This window comes from Wyeomyia smithii, chromosome 1 (genome assembly GCF_029784165.1).
Source record: "Wyeomyia smithii strain HCP4-BCI-WySm-NY-G18 chromosome 1, ASM2978416v1, whole genome shotgun sequence".
Classification (NCBI taxonomy): domain Eukaryota; kingdom Metazoa; phylum Arthropoda; class Insecta; order Diptera; family Culicidae; genus Wyeomyia; species Wyeomyia smithii.
The window spans coordinates 182,582,749-182,603,280 of record NC_073694.1 but is presented as its reverse complement, the minus strand read 5'-3'; the positions used below and the strand labels follow the sequence as shown (position 1 = coordinate 182,603,280).

Sequence of the window (20,532 nt, the reverse complement as noted above, 5' to 3'; positions counted from 1 at the left end):
TTAATCATTTTGTATCATTTTGTATTAAAAAAAACACTTTTCTCATACAGGGCCCTATTATAGAAGACGAGTAGATTCAATAATTTCACTTCGAAATTTTATTTGTTTAATGATTCAGTTAAAATGTTTGATCTCATTCGAGAACGCAGAATGGAACTGAAAATAAAAGCTTCAATTCAAACTGTTCGAATTGACCTGCAAACTGTTATACAATTCCCTTTGCCCCACGGCTCTCTTGATGCTTGTATACAGTGTTGATAATTGTCAAAAACTGCAGTACGAGAAGCATTCGTTTTACACAGTAAATAAGCTAAATTTATAGGATAAATTTTCGTTATAACCAGAAAGTAGTGCTTTAAGCATTGCTATTTTAATTTTGCTTAATCCTCAAGATAATTTCCATAGCCCAAAATTCGAGTGTTTTACAAGACACATCATGAGCAAACGAAAGGCGGAACACACACAGCCAATTTGTCGCTTTTGTTTGGAAACATCAACGCTTGAAATGGCAAATATCTTTTCAACTTCTCCAACCACAGATATACCTACGGCGGAAGAAATCTGGATAATGCTGGGAATAAAGGTAAACGTGAATTTAATTTCGGAAAAAAGAGTAGAACACTCATTCGTCTTGCAGGTTGAACCAGAGGACGGCCTACCGAAGGGAATCTGTATTACGTGTCTGACGAAAGTAAACTACGTCAAGCGAATACGCAAACAGTTTCTGGAAGCCGACACAACCTTGCGCGAGTTGCATCAAAACGGACTGCTAACCTACAACGTAGTGCTGAGTCCAGAGTGTACGGATGATGAACCAGCGAAGCAGTATCACAGTACCCAGCAGGCAGCGGCATCAGCTAGTGATCTCAGCAAATCGTACGAACAATCTCACGAACCACAGACTACATCCTATCACTACCAGAACGATCAACTGCTAACGGAAGATCAAATAATAATAGTGAAGCATGAAGAAGTGGTCGATGATGATACGACAACTGTCGTAAAGGTGGAATCTGCATACGACATCGACAATGCTAGCGAAGAACCAGACAAAGCTGGTTATCCACTGTACACCGAAAGCTTTATCGAGAAACCGTCGATCGTTGGCGACCCCGTTGAGCGACCATCGAAATCATTCAATACGAAACGGAGACTGCGGAAACATGGCACCTCTCATCGGTTTAGATTTGGTTCGAACGATTGATAAGTGTGTGCTGTATGATCTTTTGCTGATTGCATTTTTTTGAATGATAACGTGCAATTAGAAATAAAAATTTAGCAAAACAGCAAATAACATTGAATTTGGAAACAATCTTAGATTACATTGTTGTCATCGCGAGAAAATCGAAATCAGGCATAACATGACAGATTAATTTAAACTCTTAATGTGATCGAATCTCGACTGAAATTGAAACTAGGATCCGAACATTGATCTGAGTTTTGCCTTTTTTATCATTATACATAGAGGCTTTGTAACGATTCAACCGGTCCACCATTTCAATTTTGATTCCTGATGTTTTATGCTGTTTTTTCGATATTCGTTAAGTTTTTCATTTTTTCTCCAGGTCAAAAGACTTTCACGCTAAAAGACTTTCAATATCCAAAAAATTTCCATGCGCTTGATATTCTGACATTATGTTTTATATATACCGAATAAGAATATATAAAATATACACGTAAAGCAAATAGATATAAACTAATTGGAATGATTGAGTGAATCAGTGACTGAATGGAGGAAAGATATAAGACTAAATTATGACAAAATCTGGATTATAGATTACAGCACTGAAATAAATAAATACGACACCGAATAACTAATAAAAATTTGCTTAGATACTGAGAGACTTAATGGACAAATTATCGAATGGATGGGAAATGAAACGAATAGTTGTTATGGAATAGTTACTTCATAACCTTGACCTGCTATCAAGGCATTCTTGCCCTGCCCAGCGTATCCGTCCAGCTTTGGCCACCTTTTGAATACTGGGTTCGCCGTAGAGTTGCGCGAGCTCATAGTTCATTCTTCGCCTCCATATTCCGTTCTCCTGCACGCCGCCGAAGATCGTCCTTAGTAACCGTCGTTCGAAAACTCCGAGCACTCGCAGGTCCTCCTCGAGCATTGTCCACGTTTCATGCCCGTAGAGAACAACCGGTCTTATGAGCGTTTTGTACTGGTTACACTTCGTACTGGGGCTCAGTCTGTTCGACCGAAATTGCTTGTGGAACCCATAGTAGGCACGATTTCCGCTGATAATATGCCTCCAGATCTCTCGGCTGGTATCATTGTCCTCAGTAACCAGTGAGCCAAAATAGACAAACTCATCGACTACCTCGAACTCATCTCCGTCGATCGTAATGCTACTGCCTAGGCGTTGTCGGTCGGCTTCGGTTCCGCCGGCTAGCATATACTTCGTTTTAGACGTATTTATCTGCAACCCAATCCTCGCTGCTTCGCGTTTTAGTCTGGTATACTGTTCTGCCAACGCCGCAGTTGTTCTGCCGACAACGTCCATATAATTAGCAAAGCAAACGAATTGACTGGATTTGTTAAAAATCGTACCCCGCGTGTCGATGTCCGCTCGATTCGTTACACCCTGTAGGGCAATAATGAATAACAGGCAGGAGAGACCATCAACCTGTCGAATGTTGATAGTGTCATACGCGGCTTTAAAGTCGATGAATAGGTTCTGTGTTCACGGCATTTCTGGAGGATCTGCCGTATGGTAAAGATTTGGTCCGTCGTAGACCGTCCTTCCACGATGACTTCCCACAAATCTGTTGGCTAGGGATGAGAGGCGGCGGAAAATAATTTGGGAAAGCAATTTGTAGGCGGCATTCAGGACGGTGATCGCACGATAGTTCCCACAGTCCAATTGTCGCCTTTTTATAGATAGGGCAGAAAACCCCATCCTTCGACTCCTCCATAGCTGTTCTGTATCCCAAATTCTTGCAATCAGCCGGTGCAAACAGGTGGCCAGCTTCTCCGAGCCCATCTTGATAAGCTCCGCTCCAAGACCATCCTTCCCGTTTTATTGTTTTTCAGATGCTTGATGGCATCCTTAACTTCGCCTATCGTTGGGGCTGACACTTCATCTACATTTGTCGCACCGGCGGGATCGCTTTCTCCGCCGCCATGGTCTCCTGCCTGAGCGCCATTCAGGTGTTCGTCGAAGTGCTGCTTCCAACTTTCGGTAACCTCACGATCGTCCGTCAGAATACTACCACCTTTATCTCGGCACATTTCGGCTCGCGGCACAAAACCTCTGCGGGATGCGTGGAGTTTCTGGTAGAACTTTCGCGTTTGCTGAGAATGATGCAGCTCTTCCAGCTCTGCAAACTCCTCCTCCTCCAAGCTGCGCTTCTTCTTCCGGAAAATTTAGGTTCACTGCACCTTCTTCTGTCGGTGTCTTCCCACATTCTGAGGAGTGGCACTACGCATCTTAGCCGCCCACGCAGCATTCTTCTCATCCATCACCACTCCTTCCGTTGGGTTCGTCCCACATGCCCGATGACGTTCTCCGCTACGCTGTTGATGGCTGTTTTAATTGGGTACCAACAGTCCTCGAGAGGACCTCTTCCAGCTGGTCCTCTTCCGGCAGCGCAGCTTCGAGCGAATGCGCGTAGTTTTCGGCGACGTTAGGTTGCTTCAGTCGCGCGAGTTCTAACCGGGGCGGGCGTCGGTACCAAATGTTGTTAACAACGGAGAGTTTTGGGTGCATCTTAACCATCACCAGGTAGTGGTCCGTGTTGACGTTAGCGTTCCTATAGGATCTGATGTCGATGATGTCTGAGAAGTGCCGACAATCAATCAGAACGTGGTCGATTTGTGTTTCCGTATGATTTGGTGACCTCCAGGTGTACTTGTGTAGGAGGTTGTGCTGGAAGCAGGTACTACGCACGGCCATGTTCTTGGAGGTGGCAAAGTCGATGAGTCTTAGGCCCATCTCGTTGGTCCGCTGGTGCGCGCTGAACCCTCCAATCACCGGTTTGTATTCCTGGCTCCTGGCCGACCTGAGCGTTGAAATCCCCGATGACGATCTTGAAATCATGTTTTGGGCAGTGGTCGTACTCATGCTCCAACTACGCGCAAAATTCATCCTTGTCGTCTTCGGTACTTCCGAGGTGAGGGCTGTGCACGTTTATGATGCTTATGTTGAAGAACCGGCCCTTGAAACAAATAAACAACAAAGCAGATCTCCGCGGCTCAACATCAAGCAGCTACGGAACCCGCAAGCTGCCGAAGTCTACGCGTAAAAGCTTAGAGCGGCACTACCCACGGTAGAGGAGTTCGGTTACCGAGGATGGCTGGATCATGATCCGCACGGCCATCCGGGAATCCGCGACGACGTCACTAGGAACAGAGGCGCCGAGTTGCAGAAACGACTGGTATGATGGGGAATGCGAGGCAACGGTGACAGAAAAAAGCCGGTCCTGGGTAAATTATCTGGTGGTAAGGACGAGAGAGAACCTGGTCAAGTATAGACGGGCAAGGAACGATATGACCACGACCTCTTTGCGACCAGAGACATTTTGATCTATTGTGATATTGCCCAGGTGTTTTCTGTACTCCGCACTTCATATTATTGGCAGTATCACTATTGAAGTAAATGATACGCTTTTCATTTATATCCGTGCTTGTGTGTGAGAGTTCACCCTTTCATTTCAACTGCTCTACTATACCGAGCCTCTTTTCTATTCTACCAATATTGCCAAGTTACAATTCCCTGAACTAAGGCTACACCTAACGTTCCTCTCTGGCCAGGTTTATCCTAAGAGGGACATATTATGTCAAGAGGAAGGAGTCTTATTGAAACCTCGTTACTCCATGCTAATATCGCTAATTACAATTCCCTGTAGAGGGTAAATATTTCTGAAATCAGTTTTATTATAAGAAGGACTTATTTTGTCAAGAGGAAGGAGTCTTATCGAACCTCGTTCCTCCTACCAACACCGCATCACAATCACAATTCCCTGAAGAGGCACTCAATGCTTCACCTCTGGTAAGGTTTATTATAAGTAGGACTTATATTTTTATCAAGAGGAAGGAGTCTTATCGAAACCGCGTTCCTCCAGCCTAGACCGCGTCATAATTACAATTTCCTGAAGAGAACTATTATACGTTACTCAGAACAGTTTTATTATAAGAGGGACTTTTTTTGTTAGGATGAAAGTCAGCAAGGGCACTATAGAATTCAGCTTGAAGGAAGGGTATGTAGTGGAGAGCCTGAGAATGAACCCATGTTAAAGTAAGGCTATGTGCCGCAAGCCGACTTTTGCAAGGATGTGGCAGGAAATCTCATCACGAACGACAACGAGGTGGTCGACAGGTGGGAGCAGCACTTCGATGAACATCTGAAAGATAATACAACACCCAGAAGCGGAACTGGAACGGACCTGAAAATGCCAACAGTAGATGACCGGGTATCAGCCTTTGACCTCCACGAAGTTCAGTGGGAGATTAGGAGGCTGAAGAATAGGCTGAAATCACCGGCAAAGACCGCCAGCCGTGTGACCTCTACAAACATGGTAAAGAAACACTTGCTAGAGCACTGTACTGGGTCATTTCCAAGATCTGGAAAGAGGAAAAACTGCAGAAAGAGTGGACGGACGGAGTCGCATGCCCCATCTATAAGAAGGGCGACAAGCGGGAGTGCTGCTTTTAAAATACTCTCCCAAGTTTTATTCCAACATCTAACACCTTTAACCAGGGGATTCATGGGGCAGTACCAGGCGGGTTTCATGAGAGCCCGCGCAATCACGGACCTGACATTTTCAATCCGACAAATTTTGCAAAAATGTCGTGAGTACAACGTGTCCACACATCAATTTGGCAGGTCATGAACGAAAACTAGGATATTTTCCCGGATAAATTGACGCGGCTGATTAAGGCTACCATGAATCGTGTGATTCGTTACGTGCGTGTTTTGGGAATACTCTCGAGTCCCTTTTCGAGTCATGCCGAGGATTGAAACAAGGTGATGGACTTTTCTGTTTGCTTTTTAACATCGCCCTCGAAGGTGTCACGAGCGGTACGATTTTCACGAAGCGAGTTCAGCTTAAAGGCTTCGCTGATGTTTTCGACATCATAGCACGAAACTCTGCAACAGTGTAGGGAACCTACAGCAGACTAAAAGCGGAAGCTAAGCGTATTGGACTTCTGATCAATGCGTCAAAAACAAAGTATATGTAGGAAAGACCCCGGATCATCGATGAGCTTGAGGTGGTATGCAAGTTCGTGTACTTAGGATCGCTGCTGACCGCTGACAACAACACCGTACGAATCTGAAGCTGTACCAAACACTAGTTAGACCGGTGGTCCTCTATGGGCTCTCAGAGGACCTCAGCGCCCTTGGACTTTTCGAACGAAAGATGCTGCGAACCATCTATGGTGGAATACAGACTGAAGACGGAGAATGGCGTAGACGCATGAACCATGAGCTGCACGCGCGGCTATGAGAGATTCCCATTGCACATCTTGTTAAAGTTAACGGATTGCGATGGGCTGGACACGTAACGAGAATGTCCGACAAAAACCCGGTTAAAGCGATTTTACTAGTAATCCCTCTGGCACCAGAAACAAAGGAGCAAAGCGTGCACGATGGCTTTGACAGATTGAATATGACCTACGAGTAATAAGTCGCCTGGGAGCATGGTGCCATACAGCCCAGAACCGAGTGGAATGGAGACGACTCCCCGGCCCTAGCCTGCTAGGTCCGTGTGCCTTCAAATATGTATCCAGAAGCTCTTCGAGCGAAAATCAGCGTTCCACAAGCGGCAATGGCGAATGGATTCGTCATAAAATGAAGGTTGTCAAACTACTGGTTTATTGGATTTTTCCAATAGGCCAAACTTCCAAAAAATGGCTTGAAATTATTTGAAATAGGGTATCGAACGTCTTCGTCAGTGGTTTTCTTCGGCCCCTTTTTGCATAAGATTGCTGCAGAAAAACTGCCGAAGGAAACCACTGACGAAGACGTTCGATACCCTACTATTCATAATTTCAGTCAACATTTGGTAGTTTTACCCAAATAAACAGAAGATAAGGGTAAACTGCCCAATTTTCAGGTGCCAGCGTTAGTGTTGTTGGTAACGCATCAAATGTTGATAGGTGTGGTGCCACGTTTTTTTATTCGTTTGGGTCGTTTACCAGTATTCCTAGATAAATATGGATTTTGTCAAATTTCTGATTGCGCACTAGACAAAGATACAAACTTTAGAATCCTCCAGATATTTGATAATGGGTCAGATTTTTGCACACGAATGTAACGAAAAATAACCCGAAATGACTGCCATATTTTATTTGGAATCTAGTGGCACCGTTCGTTGGGTTCTAGCTAAATAAACTGTACTTGGAATCGTTATTGATATCTCGTCACAATTTGCGACTCACAAGTCATATAAAAACATTTTCGCTCTTGATCAAAATAGTAATCCCCTTAAGCAAATACTTTTTTGGAGGCAACATTTATGTATTTTTAACCGAGAATAATCCTCCTCCGAATTGATTTTCTACTGCTTACATGATTGTGACGGTTTAGTCGAATAAACAGACGCCTCCGGTTGTTGTTGATAAAAGCTAGAATTGGTTCAGTAAGCAAAATCGACCAACGCCACTGTCGCATTGTTTACTTCTCTCTTATCGCGACCCTCATCAACATCTAAAAACAATCAAGATTTTTTTTTGTAGGGGCTTCTAAAATGATCTAATTTTACACAATACTTTTCTAGGATTTAATTAACAAATCATGAGCAATTCTTTTATATTTGTAAATCATAAGCTTTTACCCGTGCCAAAGAAGGAACTACCGTACAAGATGATTATCGCTAAACAAATCGTAATCGTCATCGCATTCAAGCTAGACAGAACCATCTGATCTTGTTATCGTTGGGTTACAAATTCGCACGCTAAGTGGCCGACACTAAGAGAGAAAAAAGAACACCCTGGGCTACCTGCGAATTACACTTTTTTCCGACCTTATTTTATTTGCGTAGTTTTTGCCTCCATGTTCTTCTGTTGCCACACAACGACCGTCCGTCATTGGGCGGTTTCAACCAGGCCTACTTTGAACCCTCCTGAGCAACGACAGAACGATTCTGCATTATTTTACCCGACTCATAGAACAAAAAAAAACATCGAAACTTTACCTGAGCAGGCTCTCTCTCTTGCATCGACATCATGCAAATATACGGGCAGAATGTGTGAAACTCGAATAGTAAACATATGGCGCGGAAATGACTAACCGGCTTCTTGAGGTTGCACAGCCAGTCTTATCAAATCAGTTAAACCGAACAGGTCGAAAGTGCTGTTGGTGAGAATTTCACGGGAAGAATGCTGTAATCTTCACTGTAAGGTAACTACACCAAAAGAAGCACGCTCGCGAGTTCAACGAGTGTTGCGTTATGCTTTCTCTCTTTCTCTGAACTTTCACGTGTACACGTGCGTGCGCACGCATAGAGAGCTGATGCAATGTGATGATTTTTTTCTCCAAAGGCGTTTCGTGAATTTGCCAGTGAACGGCACCAGTGAGCATTAAAGTGCGTTAAAAAGTAAAATCGTCTTTGTGAGTGATTGAGTGAATTTCAAAGTTACAAAAAATAATTGGTTCTTCCTTTTTCCTTCTGAAAGTGGTGCGAACCGGTGTTTTCACGGCCAACTACGAACAGTAGGTATTCGTAAACGTCACCTTGCAAAGGTGCAAAAGCGTTTTCGCTTCGCGAAAGGTACCTCTAGAATTGGTTGTTGTTCGATGTTCTCGTTTTTGGTTCGAGAGAGACAGCGAGGCCGAGGAGTGAAACTTAGCTGTTCAGAGTAATTCCACGCTTGTTCGCGATAGCTTCCGATTTTAGTGCAGGTTTTCACAGTTGTTAAGTTTTGATAGACATACTGCTTCCTATTATCAGTTTATTTTTTAAGATCACGTTTCTGAGAAAGGTTATGCAAAATGGCAATATTAAATTCTCGGGGTACAACGAAACCGAACTAAGAGCAAGCCCACCAGTGGCTAAATTGAAGTTTCTAAAGCTAGTTTGGCAACTCCCACCATAACGCGGCAACCGCACCGGGCGTTGCTATGTTGGTTTGGGAAATAGCAATCCTCACCTCGGGTAGTAGCGAGTTATTAAATTTGGCAACGCGATAGCAACGTGCCGCATCGTTGCTATTTGATGAATACTGTCAAACGTTTGTTTGTTTGGTCGATAGTAAATGTTCGTAACAATATTATGAAAACAATGAGTGTTTGTCTTGGTCGCAGACAGACGTCCAAGCTGAGTTCCAAACTTGTGTAAAGATTTTTGTAGTAGCAATCCGTAACCAGATAGCGCTACCAGTACCGCCAGCCTCGTGCATCAGCGAAAAAAAATGTATTGTAGCGATAAGGTCGCCAGGCGGCGCTAGTGTACAAGTGATTTATAACGCAATTTACTTTGGAAATTTACACGGAAATTTTGATCAATGTTGTTCTTGCTTGGACGTCTGTCTGTGTCTTGGTTAAACACGTCGTAGGACGCAAGTAACGACGTGAACCAGTGAGCCGCTTCATTTGAATTTCGATTAAGCTGAAATTTTGCACAGGGTGTTTTTTTCGGACGGGTAATCATTCATAGTTTTGCCTTTCTCCTAGAAAGGTATAGCAATCACTGGAAAAACCAAAGGTATAAAAGTGGTTCCAATGGCCGAATGTCATGTACCACTCGACCCCTTTCGACGAACTGAGCATTTTTTGTATGTATGTATGTATGTGTGTATGTGTGTGTGTGTGTGTATGTGCAACTTTTTTTTCTCACTCACTTTTCTCAGAGATGGCTAGACCGATTTTCATAAAATTAATTGCAAATGAAAGGTCTAGTTGCGCCATAGGTTGCTATTGAATTTCATTGTAATCGGATTTTTAGTTTAGAGGTTATGTATCAAAATGTAAAAATCACGAAACATTAATATCTCAGAAACCACATAACTGACTTCAATGAAACTGGTTTCAAATGTCTTCAAAACCCTTAACTTTTGAATTTCGTAATGATTGAACATATGGTTCAAAAGTTATGTAAAGGAAAGTTATCCTGAGGTTGTTTAAACTCACTCATTTTTCTCAGAGATGGCTGAACCGACTTTCACAAAATTACTGTCAAATGAAAAGTCTAGTTGCCTCATAGGTTGCTATTGAATTTCATTGTAATCGGATTGTAACTTTGTCCGTTGTTTATAAAAATATGAAATCACATAATGAAAATAAACATATTGACCTTCCCCCAACGATCACTGGCTAATTAAAAGGTAGAAAAGTGATCCAAATGGCCGAATGTCATATATGTACTTCTCGACTCGACGAATCGAGCATTTTCTACATGTATGCATGTATAGGTGTATATGTTTGTGTGTGGATGTGTACGTGTGTATGTGCACCTTTTTTTCGCACTCACTTTTCTCAGAGATGGTCTGACCGATTCTTTCTATCTTGGTGTCAAATGAATGGTCTATTTGCCGCTTAGGTTGCTATTGAATATCATTGTAATCAAACTTTTAGTTTTGGCGCTGCTTTAGAATGTAAAAATCGCTCTTATATCTCAGAAGCTATGAACATAGTTGAATTCAAATTAATGGGCTTTTAAACCCTTAAACAATGAATTTCATAATGTTTAAATATGTGGTTTGAAAGTTATAGAAAGAAACGTAACCCGCAGACTGTTTAAAACTATAGCTACGATCAAAATATGTGGCTTCAACATCATTTAAATTTGATATTGTACTATTTCAATGTTTGCGGCCTTGCTCAGGATTGAAGTTGAAATAAAAATACATTTCTATCATTTCACTTTATAGCAACAGGTATAGCAATCACTGCAAAAACTAAAGGTAAAAAAGTACTCAAAAGGGTCGAATGTCGTATATCACTGAACTCAGTTCGACGAGCTGAGCATTTTCTGTATATGTGTGTGCGTGTAACGCTCTCCCAATCTCACTCGATTTTCTCAGAGGTGGCTGAAGTGATTTCAATGAAATTAATTGCAAATGAAAGGTCTAGTTGCCCTATTGAAGGACCCTATTGAATTTTATTGTAATCTGTTTTCAAGTTTAGAGGTTATGTATTAAAATGTAAAAATCACGAAACATCAATATCTCAGAAACTACACAACCGATTGAACAAAATTGGTTTTAAATGAACGGGCTACCTAAAAAACACTTAACTTTTGAATTTTATGAAGATTGAACATGTGGTTCAGAAGTTATAAAAAGAAACGTGTTCTGGAGACTATTTAATCTCACTCATGTTTCTCAGAGATGGCTGGACAGATTTTCATAAAATCAGTGTCATATGGAAAGACTTGTTACCCCATAAGACCCTATCGATTTTTTTTGCAAACGAATTATTACTTTGCCTGTTATGTTTAAAAATGTGAAATCCAGCTATGAAAAGAAACATATTCCGAAGACTACTTGGACTCACTCACTTTTCTCAGAGATGGTTGAACCGATTTCCACAAAATTAGTGTCAAATGAAAGGTCTAGCTGCCTCATAACACCCTACTGAATTGCTGTAATCGGACTGTAACTTCGTCTGTAATGTAATGTAATGTTAACTGTAATGTTTTGATTGTAATTGTAATGTTAACTTATGAATTATGATTGAACACGTGGTTTCAAAGTTTGGCTGCCCTATACGTTCCCTTTTCATTTGATTGTAATCAAACTTAAGCAACCGTTATGTATTAAATTGTTGAAGCAACGAAAGTCTATTATCTCAAGTATTACACGACTTATTTGAACTTAACTAGTGTCATACAAACGAGTCTTATCTCAAACTTACAAATAACAAACTTCATAACAATTTGATATGCTGTTCAAAAGTTTTGGAAAGAAAAGAAATTCAAAGACTATTCAACACTATACCTGCTTTGATCAATATGTATGGCCTCAACGTTCTCGGTGTCGCTCGTGATTAAATTGTTCGAAATTAATATAAATTTCTTTTATTTCGCTGTTTCTTAAGCACTAACATTACGTCAAATTTCATATTTTATACTTCAATTACAAAACCAATATTCTAGAACATTCACATTCATGTAAATCTATTTTTACAAATAATAAGTTTTTTTTGAAACTCGAGATGACCATTTTGGTTGGCACTCTAATCTACACGACGAAGCATAGAGCTCAAGTCCCCACAAGATTGGTCAACCTTGTCATTATTTCAATAAACCTGGAAGGTCTGAGCGAATTGCTAGGGAGTATCACCGACTTGCTGCTGACTCTTTCGAAGGCATGTTAGTTTCAATTTTCCCGTTGCGTCCGGTTGTTGAATAAAAAACCATTTTACGCATCTACAGCTGTTTTAATTTTCGAAAACAACGTAAGACGAATTCGAAAGCGGCGTCGGAATTGGTCATCGGTATAGACCGGTGTTTCCGAAAAAAAAAACATTGTTAAAACGCTGGATGGCAACTTCCTCAGCATAGCGGTCAATATTTTACCGTTTTCCAGGTTGAGAGCCACCCCGAATCTTTCCAAAAATTCTTTTTATACTCGCGTATAAAAACATTTGTTCCGCGAAATCATTTTCTTCGTCACTAGAATCAATCAAATACTCGAGAACATTTTCCGCGTTTTTTTGGCTGAAAATTTGCAAACATTAATAGCAAATTGTAGGAATCGAGTCAGCACAAAGTACAAAATACAATTAATGACAGTTCGCCAATTTTGAGTATAATAGTTATTGGAGGCAACGTTGCGGAACGTGCCACGGTCTAACGCAATTACTTTGAATAAACATGCAAGAAAAAAAACCCATGCACGCACAAACGAAGAAACCTGCAACAGAATTGTTTTATTGATAATTTGAGAAAACGGAAACAAAGTTAAAACAGAGTTGCTTGAAATAAAGAGGACATTTTATGAAGCAGAAAGAACGCAGATCATTCCGGGAACAATTGACGGACAGATAAATTGGTCAGGCGTGGTACACAAATTACGTACCGCCAAAAATCAGACCGCCTCCCCCCTATGTAACGATAGGTAACGTTCGATATGAACCCCCCCTAAAATTACGTAACGCTGAACAGCCTGACCCCCTCCGAAATTTTTAATTTCGAGCCAACATCATAGTTACGTAACTGTCTCTACTACCACCCCTCTCCCCTACGTAATAATAAGTAACGCAGTCTCAACTCACCTCCCCCCCCCCCTTCATGCGTTACGTAATTTGTGTACGACGCCTTATTACTAGATGCGCAGAATTTCTGGAAAATAGGACACACACAAACATTTTGCTAACGCTAGCTAGTGACGGTCTTTAGGAATTGGCAACTGCCGGCGGTAAAATGAAATAGATGAATTGGTAATCCCCAATAGCAACGACCGGTGCGAACATCGGTTGCTATCCAAAATAGCAACGGCCAGCGTTGTGAAAATAGCAACTCAAATGGCAACTCACCGTTACGCTTGCTCTAAGAATACGTTAATCTTTGAAATGTTCACCTTAAATTTTCAAAGGCAAGCTTGAATTAGCAGAAATATATGAGATGAATTTCTACAATTCCTAAATCTCAACTGTATATATTTTCATCTGTTTTCACTGCGTTGAAGAAAATCAAAAGTTGCCAAATAAGTTTCTGTTAAAACGAAAAAATCATACTGAAAATGTTAAATTATTCCGACATAACTGACATAAATCGACAACAATGCAGTGGTTACCTAGGTTACCAATTTTGCACGTAAACAAGTAAAGCGGATATCTAGGTAATCTACTACGACGGGCTGCGGCTACGTTCATTCATGATAGTGTGATTCATTCATGATTCACAGTATGATAAATATGGGGGCGTCGTGAGATGAATAATTGAGCAGTGATTCAAGTTTTGAGATGGATATGAAAGCGTTGTGAAAAATGATTTGTTTTATAAAATTCAGGATAAATCTAGCTAAGTTTATACTAAATATACAATGCTGAACGATTCCATAACAGCACGTAAGCGTACACTAAGGTCGCTTTTTACGCGGTTTTTTTACGCGGATTCCGTTTACGTGATTTTTTTTACGCGGATTCCGGAATTTACGCGGTATTTTTTTTTTGCTCGGATTTCGGTTTCCCTTCACTCGGAATGCAGAACTAACGCTGTTTTTTTTACGCAGATTCCGGAATTTACGCGGTTTTTTTTACGCGGTACGTATCTCCCGCGTAAAAAGCGACTTTAGTGTATTTTGTTTATTTGTTCAATGATTTCGGGAAAATTTGACGTGCATTCTTCGTGAATATCGGCTTCATGAGATGAATAATGGAGCAGTTCCTCTAAATCATTTTCTGGAGTGATTTCATCAATTTTGAATACATATTGCTGAGGATTTTATAAAACATACTTGTGGCCATGTAGAGCCCCACGGGAACCTACTTCAGAGTGACCATTTCAAGGACAACTCGGCAGATAGACTTAGATTGCATAAAAGTCAACTCTTGGAGTGATTTAATGAATTTCGATACCAACATTGTTTGGTTATATTGCAAATTGTTAAAATTCGCCTTGAATCTTGAACCTGGCCCTGGAGCCAAAAACCAAAAATATGTACATGATCCTCTTTGATTAAACGGGTAACTGAGAAATGTTAGTGTTGTTTGTAGGGGACACCAAAAACTACAATTTCAAAAACAAGTTCAGATTATGGAAGTGATCTGTTTGAACCTCGTCGAAGTAACTCTAATTGGTTGGCCACTGCCGCTGGTGCCAGGTTGAGATCGATCGCTATCAGTATAAGTAACCTCCATAACTTTCTGGGACCATCCGTGTTCGTCGATTATTTCTTTAATCGCAATTCTAGTGAATTCACAGAGCTCTTCAAATCCCACGAATTTCGATTAAAACTTCGAGTATGATCAGCAATATAAATTTTGTTTTGAAAATCGTTGTAGTCCTGATAGGCCACCCAAACTGGTTTAATACATAATTGTAGTGCGTGCATACTAAACCGCGGATAATCCACACAAGCAGCTGCAATTGATTTTCGAAACAGGTTAACTTTTCTTTTCGCCGAATCGCAGCACCCACTAAAGGTATCAATATTAGCAGGCGTAGCGTTTTTTGTTTTCGCAGCCTCCTACTCGGCTTCCACTTGTCTCGTTGACTAGTTAAAGCTGTATTGATTTGTCTTGAAGTTACGAACCCATTAGCACTGAGTTTGGATCACTCTGCAAAAAGGGCTTTTTCATTAAAAAGGTTTGTTATGATTTCATGTCGATCACTTTAATTTTTGTTTCACCGTCAAGTTTCACGTTCTCAACATTCTATTTTGCGTTTGTCGTTGACCGTAAATTCGAGAAAATTGGTTTTCATTTGTGGTAATAAAAAAATAACTCACGCCACGCCTTTGTTTTTCAGGATAAACCCACTATGAACGGACCCAGCAAAATGCCGAAAATAATACCCACCAATGACGCCAAACTCGTCAACCAGCAGCCAGCAATCTCAACGCCAACAAACGGTAATCCATCGGGTCGCTCGGAGGCCCCCTGGAAGCGCAAACAGCTGGAGCACGTGAACGCGGACGGTAGTCTGGACCTGAGCAAATTGTCGATGCGTAGAAACTCCAGCTACGGAAGAATACCGTCGGAAACTCAGGAAGCTAAGGTGTTGGTTATCTACACCGGAGGAACGATTGGTATGATGCGAAACGAAAAACATGCACTGGAGCCACGACCGAACGAGTTCGTACGAAAGATTCGGAAATACCCCAACATGCACGACGACGTGTATGCTAGTAAACGATTCGGCGAGACGAAGAATATGGCACCGCTGGTGCTGCCGTACGTCGAGGGTCAACATCGACGGATTCTGTATCAGATCACCGAGTATGAGCCGCTGCTTGATTCGTCCAATATGGGTGTTTCGGATTGGGTGCGCATTGCCACCAATATTCAGCAGTCGTACGAGTTTTTCGACGGCTTTGTGATCCTGCACGGTACGGACACTATGGCGTACACGGCTTCGGCTCTGTCGTTTATGTTCGAGAATCTTGGTAAAACGGTTATAATTACGGGATCGCAGATACCGATTTTTGAAACTCGCACCGACGGCAAGGATAATTTCACTTCGGCACTGATTTTGGCTGGTAACTACATTATTCCCGAAGTCTGCATTTTCTTCAACAGTCGCTTGTTTCGGGGTAATCGTACGATTAAGATTAGTTGTGAGTCCCTGGACGCATTCAATTCGCCAAACACGGCTCCTCTAGCAAAGATGGGTATAAATGTGGAGATTGATTTCCGACTGATTTTCCGATCTTGTACGATGGAAAAATTTATGGTTCACACCAAGTTGGCTGAGAACGTAGGCCTGCTGCGATTGTTTCCAAGCATTTCCATAGGCACGGTGAAAGCGTTTCTGCAGCCTCCCATGACTGGGATTGTTTTGCAAACGTACGGTGCTGGGAATTTTCCCACTTCTCGAGCGGATCTAATCGACATCCTGCGGGAGGCCACAGCTCGGGGTGTACTCATCGTTAACTGCACCCAATGCAACGAAGGATCGGTTTGTGAGCTGTATGAAACGGGGCGACTGCTGCAGGATATTGGTATCATTCCGGGATACGATATGACTCCGGAGGCGGCGCTTGCAAAGCTTGCTTATGTTTTGAGTAAAGAAGGGTGGGATCATGAGATGCGAATGTTGGTAAGAAACTTGAACTATTTGGTTTACGTAACGTTTTAAACTAGAAAAATGGTTGCTTCTAGATGATGAAAAGCAATTTGCGGGGAGAACTGAGTCGCGAGAGAAATCCAGAAATGCAGGAGTATGATTTGATCGATGCAGTAGCTCGAACTCTTCAGCTTACTTCCACCAAAGAGTTGCACCAACTGAAGTCAACTCTTTTCCCAGCGATGGTGAATTCGGCTGTGATTGCCGGGGATGTTTCCAAGGTAAGCAGATGCGGAATACATTCGTTCGTGACTAATTGGATTTTTGTTTTTTACAGCTTAGCAATTTAAAAGGCTATGGTGCAGATTTATCTGTAGAAAACTATGACCGCCGGACGGCTCTCCACGTGGCCTGCTGCGAAGGAAACTTCGATGTTGTTCAATATTTGCTACAACATGGAGTAGCCGTGCATGTTCGCGATCGTTACGACCACACTCCGCTGATGGACGCCATCCTGCATGATCACCATCAGATTATCGGCCTGTTGGTCAAATGTGGAGCTCATCTAACGGGTTCAATACGTGCGATCGGCGAAAGTCTGTGCAATGCTGCAGCAAAAAACCTGCCGAACCGGCTGGAATCCTACAGAATCGCTGGAGCCGATTTATCACAGGAAGACACATGCGGCCGGACTGCACTCCACATGGCGGCTATGCACGGCAACATGGCTGCACTTCGGTACCTTGTCAAGAAAGAAGTGGAAATAGATGCCGTCGATTATTTGGGTCTCACTCCACTGGATTACGCGATCAAGTTAAATACTACCCCGGTGATAGATTTTCTGCTGCAGAAAAATGCCAGACGGGGCGAAGAGATAGATGGCGACACAAAATCACCCGACTCGTTCGAATCATAACTCGTTGTTGATCTTCCACATTATAAAATAAAACTTTTATTCTGCTCTAGAAATACTTCACTATCCACTACTTTTTCTATGGCAATCTAAAACGACTACATTCAACACGAAAAGGCAGCAACTTAGTTTCTCCTACTACTTCTGCCGGTTTTACTGATGAACCGCTGCACCACTTCCGGACCGATGCGACAGACCGGAAATGCTTGCTCGCAGTTAGCGTTACGACGTCCCGCTCGTATCGCGTCATCGATTGCCGATCCCGTGGTAAATTTCATTGCCCAATCCGAGCTGCTCAGTCCGTTAACCAGAGTATCCAGCGTGCTGGCCCGCTGTTCCTGTACGTTGTTCATCGATTCCTTCACGTACCAGCAAACCACCCGCTGGGCGCAGGCCGTTGAATCGATATCGTACTTCTGCAGGCTTTTATCAACAGCCTCCAGTATAGTGCGCAATGTATTCCCTTCGTCCACTAAAATCGTTTTTTTTTTTAAATTTATTGATAATCCCAAAAAAAACCCGCGAAAAAAGTACCTCTTTCCGTTTTGGGAGACCCATCGTTATCCGAACGGTTCAGGCCGAATAGTTGCCAAGAGTTGCCGAAGCTGTTGCTCATGAGCACTCGTACCAGCCCTCCGATTAACGTTCCAGCCAGTGTCACCACACCCGCCAGGGCTATCGCCCCCAAGTTAATATTCAACAGCGCTGAGCCCTGCTGGAATGAACTCACCATTCCGTCGACCGATTTTTTCACCGGAATCGAGATAAACGGTATGGCAAACTGTAGTTCAACCTATAAAGAACATGGATCTCACGACTTTATTAACACACTCGTAATCAACTATCCAACCTGTATGTTATTATCCTTGGTGTGAAAGCTAATGAAGCGAGGCTCTCGCTGACTTCGCTCCTGCCTCCTAACAAGACCACTCCGGTCCCGTCGGGGGTCCTCACTGAGTGCAAGAAAGCCATCCACACCGTCCCTGTATGGCATGTGCTGATACGGATGAAGAAGATGGTGATGATAAGCATCCGTGCCGTTATTATTGCCACTTGCTGGTCCTGTAGTGGTCACTGTTAACATCACCGCGGCTACCAGCAGCCCAAGGATTCGGCGGTACACGAACGGTGCGCCCATATTGACTGTCGCAATGCAGTTACCACACTGAGCTGAATAAAAAGTGTTTCAATGTTTTTTAAGCGCACTTTCCCCCAAAAGAGAAAGATCCACTCCCCGTAGGGGAGCCGAATCCTTTCACGTGCCGGTGAAACCGGTAACGTTTCAATTTGCAAGTGTTCACAAGATACTGGTAGACTAGAGAAAAATGCTCTAATTTGCGATTCATCGCCACCGATTTAATCAGGCTTTCCACTGTGGAAAAAAAAACTAGGAAACCGAACAATAGAAAGCGATAATGTCTTACGCTGAGCTAGGCAGTTGAATAATAGTGACAAACTGGGAGTCCCCTAGTACGGCTGAAGACAGACATGACGCAGCCAGCCGTTAAATTGTACTCCACGTGCATGCGTGCGGAAATGAATGCGCTGCTGTTACTTTGTCGAAATGTTACAATCTATCACGAAAACACTGTCACATATTATCGAGCTCGCGCCGTGTTACCGAACGGAGGACTTAGTCTTAGAAAAGCGAACTGCTCGAACCGATCTCATCACAAGCCATTCGTCCGGTTGTTAACGTCCGACATGTGTAAATCCGTTTTTGTTAGTATTGATGTTTTGACATTTTGACGTACAATTACGACATACGGTGTCCCGGAATTAAACGTTTTCAAATGCTTAAAACTCAGTCAGTTCACATGGATCTCCTTCATTCTTATAGCAAACGATTGGAAAATTAACTATGCGTTCAAAGGAAAATTATGTGACGCTAACTATTCGTACTATTGAAAAATGTAGAGCATATTCCGACCGATCAGAGCTGAAAGGGGCCATTCACATACCACGTGGACAGATTTTTAACGATTCTTGAGCCCCCCCCCCTCCCCCTCGGTGGACAACTGCCCATATAAATTCTAAAAAAAATGTAAGGACCGTGGACATTAGCCAACCACCCTCCCCCCCCTCCCAAAGCTGTCCACGTGGTATGTGGATGTCCCCAAAGCAACGCCGAAATTTTCAGTGCCAGTATAACACTCAGTAAAGCAAAGCCTAGGTCACAGTGCTTCCACAGATCGATATTATAAAAAAAAATACACCAAAGAATTTGAGTACACCGTTCGATTCGTTATGACGTCCAGAATGTCTGGTCAAAATTTCAAAATCATCGTACGGTACATTTTTGGGTAATGCCCTTATGAAGGCTGTAAAGTACAAAAAAGTGATATAAAAACGACGAAATGATTATTGCAAAGCACGTTTTTCAACCACCATTTTATGTTACAACTTCCAAAATAGTTTCTAAATATTCCAAAGGGTTATATTTCAAAACAATAACAACAAAAAACTGATTTTAAGGGGGGGTGTTCCACAAAAAACTCTATTTTGTCGTGTCCAACGTACAGATAGGGCATCGCAGTATTCAGCAATGGTTTTTCTTTTTAAATTTTCCACAACTTTGCTGAAGGAGGCAATCTGATATATTGAAAATTAAAAAAAATATTTTTTTTATCTCACTGTTAGGTGGATTGATCGAAAAACTAAAAACGCCAAAAGTAAGGCCTTGTTCTATGAAACAATTTTGCTGAAGACATGGAGTACATAAAATCAATTTTTCACAGTTAAATCTAGGACGATCACGATTTTTCGAGTTTAGACCACTGTGCACTGTGGGATTTTCAAATAAATCTTTCCACCAATGCCAATGGAATGTATGGAAAAAAATTAAACATCGATCGTTTTAAATTATAGCTTAGAAGTTTTGTCTTCTCATGCAAAATTTGTTCTCAAACGAACATCGATCGGGAAAAAAGGCCTCAAAGTGACCAATGAAAAGGTTCACATAAAACTGTTAAAATTATTGTTTTTATGGTAAATGTGTT

The 20,532-nt window shown here is 42.1% G+C and overlaps 3 protein-coding genes across 7 annotated transcripts; 2 read left to right on the top strand and 1 right to left on the bottom strand.

Annotated features, from left to right (window-relative positions):
- The first annotated feature begins 242 nt into the window (after positions 1-242).
- Positions 243-1,284, top strand: LOC129723665 (uncharacterized). 2 transcript variants are annotated; one of them, XM_055678018.1, is made up of 3 exons: positions 254-347; positions 406-583; positions 638-1,284. In XM_055678018.1, the coding sequence occupies exons 2-3, from the start codon at positions 437-439 to the stop codon at positions 1,202-1,204; spliced, it is 714 nt and encodes a 237-aa protein (XP_055533993.1). In that variant the 5' UTR covers positions 254-347; positions 406-436; the 3' UTR covers positions 1,205-1,284. The 2 variants fall into 2 exon arrangements, with proteins under 2 accessions (XP_055533983.1, XP_055533993.1); XM_055678008.1 differs by having other exon boundaries at positions 243-583.
- Positions 1,285-8,186: 6,902 nt separating this feature from the next.
- On the top strand, positions 8,187-17,840 carry LOC129718137 (L-asparaginase). Of its 4 annotated transcripts, none has more exons than XM_055668570.1 (4): positions 8,187-8,351; positions 15,364-16,653; positions 16,716-16,901; positions 16,958-17,839. In XM_055668570.1, the coding sequence occupies exons 2-4, from the start codon at positions 15,376-15,378 to the stop codon at positions 17,534-17,536; spliced, it is 2,043 nt and encodes a 680-aa protein (XP_055524545.1). In that variant the 5' UTR covers positions 8,187-8,351; positions 15,364-15,375; the 3' UTR covers positions 17,537-17,839. The 4 variants fall into 4 exon arrangements, with proteins under 4 accessions (XP_055524545.1, XP_055524544.1, XP_055524546.1 ...); XM_055668569.1 differs by lacking the exon at positions 8,187-8,351 and adding an exon at positions 8,424-8,663; XM_055668571.1 differs by lacking the exon at positions 8,187-8,351 and adding an exon at positions 8,477-8,573 and having other exon boundaries at positions 16,958-17,840.
- On the bottom strand, positions 17,554-19,245 carry LOC129718138 (uncharacterized). Its single transcript, XM_055668574.1, has 3 exons — positions 18,384-19,245; positions 18,068-18,326; positions 17,554-18,005 (listed from the first exon to the last, which is right to left on the bottom strand). The coding sequence occupies exons 1-3, from the start codon at positions 18,669-18,671 to the stop codon at positions 17,659-17,661; spliced, it is 894 nt and encodes a 297-aa protein (XP_055524549.1). The 5' UTR covers positions 18,672-19,245; the 3' UTR covers positions 17,554-17,658.
- Between the last annotated feature and the right edge of the window lie 1,287 nt (positions 19,246-20,532).

Bases quoted from the DNA above. Each gene is read 5' to 3' on its own strand.
- LOC129723665 (XM_055678008.1), top strand. From the start codon at position 437: ATGAGCAAACGAAAGGCGGAACACACACAGCCAATTTGTCGCTTTTGT. The intron at 584-637 runs GTAAACGTGAAT...TTCGTCTTGCAG, and splicing joins GGATAATGCTGGGAATAAAG to GTTGAACCAGAGGACGGCCT.
- LOC129718137 (XM_055668571.1), top strand. From the start codon at position 15,376: ATGAACGGACCCAGCAAAATGCCGAAAATAATACCCACCAATGACGCC. The intron at 16,654-16,715 runs GTAAGAAACTTG...GGTTGCTTCTAG, and splicing joins ATCATGAGATGCGAATGTTG to ATGATGAAAAGCAATTTGCG. The intron at 16,902-16,957 runs GTAAGCAGATGC...TGTTTTTTACAG, and splicing joins TTGCCGGGGATGTTTCCAAG to CTTAGCAATTTAAAAGGCTA.
- LOC129718138 (XM_055668574.1), bottom strand. From the start codon at position 18,671: ATGGGCGCACCGTTCGTGTACCGCCGAATCCTTGGGCTGCTGGTAGCC. The intron at 18,327-18,383 runs GTTGGATAGTTG...TGTTCTTTATAG, and splicing joins CCAAGGATAATAACATACAG to GTTGAACTACAGTTTGCCAT. The intron at 18,006-18,067 runs GTACTTTTTTCG...AAACGATTTTAG, and splicing joins GTCTCCCAAAACGGAAAGAG to TGGACGAAGGGAATACATTG.